The sequence below is a fragment of the Schistocerca cancellata genome, chromosome 2 (assembly GCF_023864275.1).
Source record: "Schistocerca cancellata isolate TAMUIC-IGC-003103 chromosome 2, iqSchCanc2.1, whole genome shotgun sequence".
In the NCBI taxonomy this organism is placed as follows: Eukaryota; Metazoa; Arthropoda; class Insecta; order Orthoptera; family Acrididae; genus Schistocerca; species Schistocerca cancellata.
The window spans coordinates 1075753244-1075761672 of NC_064627.1; the positions used below are offsets into that span (position 1 = coordinate 1075753244).

The window sequence follows — 8429 nt, forward strand, 5'->3', positions numbered from 1 at the left end:
GGTTTGTTATGTGGTGTTGTTTTATCTATTATAATCGTTCTGTTCCAGTATAATTTGTATTCATCATTCTCCAGTATATTTTGTGGTGTGTACTTGTATGTGGGAACGTGTTGTTTTATTAGTTTATGTTTTATGGCAAGTTGTTGATGTATTATTTTTGCTACATTGTCATGTCTTCTGGGGTATTCTGTATTTGCTAGTATTGTACATCCACTTGTGATGTAATTTACCGTTTCTATTTGTTGTTTGCAAAGTCTGCATTTATCTGTTGTGGTACTGGGATCTTTAGTAATATCTGGTGTTTATTGTTTGATCCTGTATTGCAATCATGAATCCTTCCGTCTCACTGTATATATTGCCTTTTCTTAGCCACGTGTTGGATGCGTCTTGATCGATGTGTGGCTGTGTTAGATGATACGGGTGCTTGCCATGTAGTGTTTTCTATTACCAATTGACTTTCTTCATATCTGTTGATGTTAAGTGATCTAAAGGGTTGTAGAAGTTGTTATGAAATTGCAGTGCAGTAGCCGATGTATTTATATGAGTGATTGCTTTGTGTATTTTGCTAGTTTCTGCTTGTTCTAGAAAGAATTTTCTTAAATTGTCTACCTGCCCATAATGTAGGTTTTTTATGTCAATGAATCCCCTTCCTCCTTCCTTTCTGCTTAATGTGAATCTTTCTGTTGCTGAATGTATGTGATGTATTCTATATTTGTGGCATTGTGAACGTGTAAGTGTATTGAGTGCTTCTAGGTCTGTGTTACTCCATTTCACTACTCCAAATGAGTAGGTCAGTATTGGTATAGCATAAGTATTTATAGCTTTTGTCTTGTTTCTTGCTGTCAATTCTGTTTTCAGTATTTTTGTTAGTCTTTGTCTATATTTTTATTTTAGTTCTTCTTTAATATTTGTATTATCTATTCCTATTTTTTGTCTGTATTTTAGATATTTATAGGTATCTGTTTTTTCCATCGCTTCTATGCAGTCGCTGTTGTTATCCAATATGTAATCTTCTTGTTTAGTGTGTTTTCCCTTGACTATGCTATTTTTCTTACATTTGTCTGTTCCAAAAGCCATATTTATATCATTGCTGAATACTTCTGTTATCTTTAGTAATTGGTTGAGTTGTTGATTTGTTGCTGCCAGTAGTTTTAGATCATCCATGTATAGCAAATGTGTGATTTTGTGTGGGTATGTTCCAGTAATATTGTATCCATAATTTGTATTATTTAGCATGTTGGATAGTGGGTTCAGAGCAAGACAGAACCAGAAAGGGCTTAATGAGTCTCCTTGGTATATTCTACGCTTAATCTGTATTGGCTGTGATGTGATGTTATCTGAATTTGTTTGGATATTAAGTGTGGTTTTCCAGTTTTTCATTACTATGTTTAGAAACTGTATCAAATGAGGATCTACTTTGTATATTTCCAATATCTGTAGTAACCATGAGTGGGGTACACTATCAAAGGCTTTTTGGTAATCAATGTATGCGTAGTGTAGGGACCTTTGTTTAGTTTTAGCTTGATATGTCACCTCTGTATCTATTATCAGTTGCTCTTTACATCCTCGTGCTCCTTTGCAGCAGCCTTTTTGTTCTTCATTTATAATTTTGTTCTGTGTTGTATGCGTCATTAATTTCTATGTAATGACTGAAGTTAATATTTTGTATATTGTTGGTAGGCATGTTATGGGGCGATATTTAGCTGGGTTTGCTGTGTCTGCTTGATCTTTAGGTTTCAGATGGGTTATTCCATGTGCAAGTGTATCAGGGAATGAGAATGGGTCTGCAATGTAACTGTTAAATAATTTAGTGAGATGTGAATGTGTTGAGGCGAACTTCTTTAGCCAGTAATTTGCTATTTTATCATTTCCAGGGGCTTTCCAATTGTGTGTAGAATTAATTGCTCGGGTGACTTCATGTTGCAAAATTATCACTTCAGGCATTTGTGGTATCATCTTGTATGTGTCTGTTTCTGCTTGTATCCACTGTGCATGCCTGTTCTGTTGTACCGGGTTTGACCATATGTTGCTCCAGAAGTGTTCCATGTCTGTTATGTTTGGTGGATTCCATGTCTGTTATGTTTGGTGGATTGTCTATTTTAATGTGTGTGTTATCTATTGTTTGGTATAATCTCTTTTGGTTTGTGCTGAATGTTTGGTTTTGTTTCCTTCTATTTTCACTTTTTTTTGTATCTTCTAAGTCGTTTGGCCAATGCTTGCAATTTCTGCTTTTTTTCATCTAATTGCTCTATTGCTTCTTGTTGTGAGATTTTACCTAACCTTTTCCGTTTTTTGTCTGATATTTCATTTCTTATAAATTGTGTTAGCTGTCCAATGTCTTTTCTCAGTTTTTCTGTTCTGATCTGTAGCCTGTGTTGCCATGCTGGTTTTGTGGGCTTCTTCTGTGTGTTGGTTTGTTCTGATCTCTGCCTAGTGTGTATACTTAGTGTAGTGTGTGCTCCTATATAAACCAGTAGTTGTAACTCTTCCATAGTTGTGTTTTCATTTATTTTGTTGTGTATGATTGTGTTGATAGTTTTTATTGTTGTTTCGACTTGTGGGTTATTTGGCGGTCTATGCAAGAATGGTCTAATGTCTGTATTTGTGTCTTTGTATTCTATATATATCAGCTGAAATTTCTCTTCTATATCTAACACGTGTGTCTCTTCGTGTTCTATTTGTGCTTGTTCTGGTGGCTGTGTTAAGATTTCGTTTTCCTCTGATTGTTTAATTGATGCGTGTTGGTCTTTGTTTGTTTGCTCTGGGATGTTTGAGTCCATTACTGCATTTTCTTCTTCTTCTGATTGCACATTATTTTGTTCCAGTATTTGTTGTACTTGTTGTTTGATGTTTTCTAATTCTGACTGGGGTATCCTGTTATTTTTTATTATTACACGGATCTGATCAGCTAGTCGTTGTTCTGTTAAAAATTTTAATTCCGGGTATCTGGTAATAAATGTTGTATATACTTGTGATCTGTATCCAGTTGTGTTGGTTCCTAGGTTTGTTGCTTGGTAATAGCAGAACGTGAGGTGTCGATTAACTTCCTCTGACCATCTCATCTCTGTCTTTGTTTTCCTTCTAGGGTGGTTGCAGGAAGCATATCCTGCAAAACACCTCTATTTGGATTTAAATCGTTTTCCAGTTGGCTAGCAGTGTCGTTACCATTATTATTATTATTATTATTATTATTATTATTATTTTCTTTTTTGTTGTTGGCATGTGTAGAAGCAAAATATTTTAGATGAGCTTGGAAACAAAAGTTACAGTATGGTATCCATATTAAAATCAAAATGTAATTGATGATATAAACAAGTCACCCCCTTCTGCATTCACTTTTCACTCAAGCATACGTTAAACAGCTACACAGGTCATACTCTGCAAAAAAAAAAAAAAAAAAAAAAAAAAAAAAAAAAAAAAAAAAAAAAATTGCAATTTCTGGTTGTCTTGGTATGATTGATCAATAGTGCTTTCAGATGTTCAGCCGAGTAGTTGCTTCCATTTTTATGCGCAGTATTTCGATGACCAATCCAGTTGTCTTCTTCAGGTGCTGCTAGCTATGTTGTTATTCGTAGCCACTGCTGCCACTTATAACTAAGTATGACTTGTAGTGGTCTCTGTGTCTTTGATGCTCATTTGTTTGTTGAGGCCCTCACCGCTATTCTGTGAAATGCACATTCCCTCAGCATTTTACAGATCTTTGAAGTCTGCTGTAAATAGTGGTGAGCCACCAATAATGTAATTGGGGTCCAGGCAGTACGTGCGTAACAAGTAGCGATGATGATTGGGTACAAAAGTGGTATCGGCAACTTTATATTGCCCTCAAGATTTCTTGCATATGTTTGATTGATACTATATTTACCTGTTGTTCTCTGTCGAGGCAGAAAAATAATAAGACATTAAGGTGTTAGAGTACCTAGTAAAGAATTTTAATGTGGTGCTTTGGTGATTTCAGGTTGTTAACAGTGCTCAATATGCAACAGCCACACGGAAGTCCACCAAATGAACTGAGGTCTTTATTGGAGTCGGGGTTGGGTGCTGACGTCTGGATGGTGGCTGCAGATGGCAGATTGCCGGCCCACAGCTCGGTGCTGGTGGCTCAGAGCTCCGTGTTCGAAGCGTTACTCCGCCGGGGGAAGGAGTTAATCTTAATCCCCGACATGCCTGTGGATGTGGTGCAGCAGTTGCTGACCTTCTTGTACACGGACGAGGTACCGCAGCTGCAGAGTGTAGCACCCCAACTGCTGGTGCTCGCAGACAGATACGAGCTGCACGTGCTGAAGGAGATGTGCGAGCAGCATCTGGTCAAGGATTTACATGTGGAGAACACTGTGCCGTACTGCGTGCTCGCCCTGCGGCACTCGTGCCCACACCTCCGTAAGGCGGCCATTGAATACTTTGCAAGGCACGCTCTGCCAGTACTGGGCTCTCAGGGGTGGGTCCAGGAGCTGAGGAAAGATCCGAGGCCGCTGGTGGAGATATCCCGCCTAGTGGCCTCCCACGCGATTACGGAAGCCAGGTCTGCATGACTTTGTTTTTGCCCACTTTGTTTTTGCCTGTTTCCAGTTTGTTGTGAAGGTTGTTGTGATCCTGTAGCACAAAAATTACTTGCAATTTGTATAGGTGATTCAGATGCAATCTTCTTTCACATATGAGGCACAAAGAAAAATATTGCTTGTCTACATTTATACTGTAAATATAGCAAATATTGAATTCAAGTTTCAGCAGCTGTTACGTCTGTCTTACGTTTGAATCAGGTGCAAACACTGTATTTTTATATATTTGCAACTTATCTTGCAAAACACTATGCTTATGGTATCTGTTATTTTGGATTAATTTTTGCAACTCTCACACCCCTGAATCAACTGAACCACTCACAAAACACAATAGCACTTTCTATACTCTTTATTTGTGTTTGTATTTAACAGCTATTTCACTGCTGTCAAAAGCAAGGTTATTATTTGAATAGATATATTTCAGTTTGAGGATGGCGACAAAACATTTACAGCATTTCACACTAAATTTACAACAGTTTGCAGTCTGTTTTAAACTATTCACAGTAAAATTTGTAAAAGGCAAACGAGTATCAACCTCAGTGCATTTATGGCCTTTAGGGAGAACAAAATGTACGTTAGATTATGGAAAAGCTGTATCGTAGAGAATGTAAATCACTCTTGCACTACAGACAAAATGTTCCCTTGTAACCCATTAGCACATTTTCCAAATCAGTAAAAGTATTTCTGACCTGTTGTTTGTGACTGCAAAATCACAGGATTTATAAAGCTATCCTGAGTCATTAAGCACCACATTTGTTTCCATTGCACTTTGTGGCTTGTCCTGCAAACATTGATGGTTATTACATAGCATGTATTACTGACTGTAAGCCATGTAAATGTGGCTTGATCAGTGACAGTAGAAGAGAGAAAAACATTCCAAAGGGAGCATTTGTCCATATGAACTGTCCTCCTGGGATAGCCTGCATGTGTGCCCTACTTATGACTGATATCCCAGATATATTTACACTGTATAGTTACACTCTCAAGAACTGTTTTTATTGAATTATATTCTGTAGACTTAAGTTTCCCTTGTTTGTTATTTATGATGTTATCAGTAGGAGTAATTTGTGTGCCGTAGGATCATTTTACAATGATATAGGATCGGTCAGTGTAATACAAGGAATACATAAGTTGTATATAGAAACATATCAATATGCATGTGTGTTAAAGGAGGAGAGGCATTTGCCTGAAAAGATTTAGGAAACTCACAGAAAACCTAAACCAGGATGTCCGGATGTAGTGGAAGCATCCGTCCTTACAAATCTGAGACCAGTGCCTTAAGGGGGGGGGCAGGATGTTAAACTGGCCAAATTAGAGCAGGAGAGGCACCACAGGATATTTTAATTACTGTTGTCTATACTTTTACAAATAAATTCATAAAACCTTGTCAGCATGACCAGGAAGGATTCAGGATTCACACTTACAGCAGTGGAAGTTCAAAAACATAACAAAATAAATCTTTTTTACATGTGAAATATCATTTTTTTTCCCACTTACTACAGGCTGCATTTGTTGCTATAGGTACACCCAAAGTGTACTGATTTGCAATGAAGGCAAACAGCAATATGTTGCACTGTCAAAATAAATCCTTGACTGTCAGACAACAATAAATCGGAGAATCTTGTTGCATATAGGGCTCCGAAGTTTGGTCCCTCCACGTATATCAGTGCGTAAGTGATCAGAAATTTTTGTTGCAACTTTTTGCACCTTTTTTTTGTGCTAAAGACAACAATAATGTGGAGTAAACCATTGTTCTTTTTGGACTGTAGTGGATTATTTATAACAAACCTCATGAGGGAATAAATTTACTGTGAAGCAGTAGTAAGAATGGCTAACTCCTTCAATAGATAACTACAGGATGTTTGTGTGTATGCACCACGTATTACTCTTACAACATGTTTGTAGGCAATAAAGACTTCGTTTTTTAAAGATGAGTTGCCATAGAACATTGTATCATTTGACATTATTGAACGAGAATATGCAAAATATGTCAGTTCACTGATCGCTCCTCCCAAATAGGATTTGCAATTTTTCTAACTGCAAATGTGTCTGAACTAAGTTATTTTAGGCATTCGAAAATGTGATTTTTCTCACTTAAGTTCTCATCAATATGAACACCTAATAATTTTCAAGTCTCTGTCCTGTTTATTATTTTCTTACCGTGTGTTAGACTTAGCATTAGTGTAGTGCACCTAGATGTGTAGAGCTGAGTATGTTGTTCCTTTTTGAAATTGAAGGTGAAACTACTCACAGAAACCAATCAGTGATGCTTTTATGAACTTCTTTCGCTATTTCTTATGTTGCTGTATGTACCATTGGTTGGCTACACTGTCAACCCAACAAAACTTCGATTTATTTTGGAGAACACACATGTACTAGGAGGTATTAGTACTCCTGAATGCGTGTGCAACCATGTTGGTTGCCGGTTGTTCGCTGTGTGAATTTCCTGCTGCACACCCACATCAACAGCTATGGGAAGTGATGATGGCAGCATGGCTCCCAGTACTTGTGCAGATATATTAGAACTTTTGTGACAATAATATAGCTTAGCAAAGCCCATCTTATTGACTGCTCTTCAAAATGCAGTGCACAGAGCTTGGTCATAGCTGAAAAGAGGTTAGCTCTCAGTGGTGTGCCATGTGTTGGGTTGTTCATATGTCTACCAAATGGAAGAGGGACATTTTTAGTAGTTACTTCAAACTGCATCCAGGAAGCCAGTCCAGAAAACGATAGTGACTTACTTGAGGTAAATGACACATAGAGCATGAACTAGCATTCTTGATGCACAGTTTACGAAGATAGCAGTATCATACACAAAATTAAATAAATAAACACACAATTAAAAATATAGCTGTAAAAAGTTTCAAAGTGAGCATAGCTTTACATTTGTCACAATATCTGTTTGATAATTTTATGAATATTTTGTTTAATGGTAATATGTTTTTAATTGTTACTATATTATTCGGTGCTATTTTTGTTCAGTGTGGACGAATTGGGGAAACTGCTGGCCAGTGGGATTCGGATGGATGAAGAAAAGATCTCTACTTGATGGGGAAAATGTGATTTTAAAAAGATGTCATCAGAAGCAGACGTGTAATGTGTTTCGTTATGGTCTCTGTGAAAGTTCCTAAACAGTTATTTCTGCCACACTGGGTGAATAAGACTCATGACACTATATAGAAGTGCTGTGATAATCTCTTCCACTCACATAGCTTTTGTTACATGCGTAACTTTTTGAGTTCATGGATTACTCCAATATAATGGCAGATGGTTGGTCACAGTTCAGGTGACATGAAAATAAATATTTAATAGATGCTATTGATTTTTACTAAAAGCTGAACAGTGACTACACAAGACTGGAATTTCTCTTCACAGGCAAGTTGTGCCAAAATATATTACAATGACTGAGGAACTTGATTTAAGCAGTTTTTGTATAATGCATTGTTATGTAATAAATGTATGAATTTTCAAGGACTGATTACTAATGTAACTCCAAGACTTTCCATAGTTCTTTCCAATATCTTTATGTTGAAACCAGTGATAATCCTTGCCCACAGCAAATTGGCAAAGAGAAAATTTCAAATATAAATGTTTTCCATGTGTTAATGTCTTAAAAAATACTTTCCATCAATTGTGCACACTGCATCCCTTGAGCAGTGTCACCTGTTAACTAAACAGTAGTAACTTACCATGGTAGGTTGCAATTGAGCTGCTACCTATGTACAGTGCATTTCTGCATGGCTACTGTAGCCATCAGCGATCAGTCCATCCCAGTTGGCTCACAATTAAGATGTGTCGTGAATGCCAAGGAATTGAAATATGTAAGTTAACAGGTAAGGAATGGTTGTTGGACATTTAACCCTGTGGGAAGCA

General features: G+C 37.1%; 1 protein-coding gene across 2 annotated transcripts in view; it reads left to right on the plus strand.

Annotated features, from left to right (window-relative positions):
* Positions 1 to 8027, plus strand: part of LOC126163082 (speckle-type POZ protein-like) — a 29009-nt gene extending 20982 nt beyond the window's left edge. For both annotated transcript variants that reach the window (XM_049919992.1, XM_049919991.1), the window contains exons 2-3: positions 3956 to 4519; positions 7539 to 8027. In XM_049919992.1, the coding sequence (XP_049775949.1) occupies positions 3975 to 4519; positions 7539 to 7605 (612 nt within the window). In that variant the 5' untranslated portion in view covers positions 3956 to 3974 and the 3' untranslated portion in view covers positions 7606 to 8027. The remainder of the gene's footprint in view (positions 1 to 3955; positions 4520 to 7538) is intronic.
* The last annotated feature ends 402 nt before the right edge of the window (positions 8028 to 8429 follow it).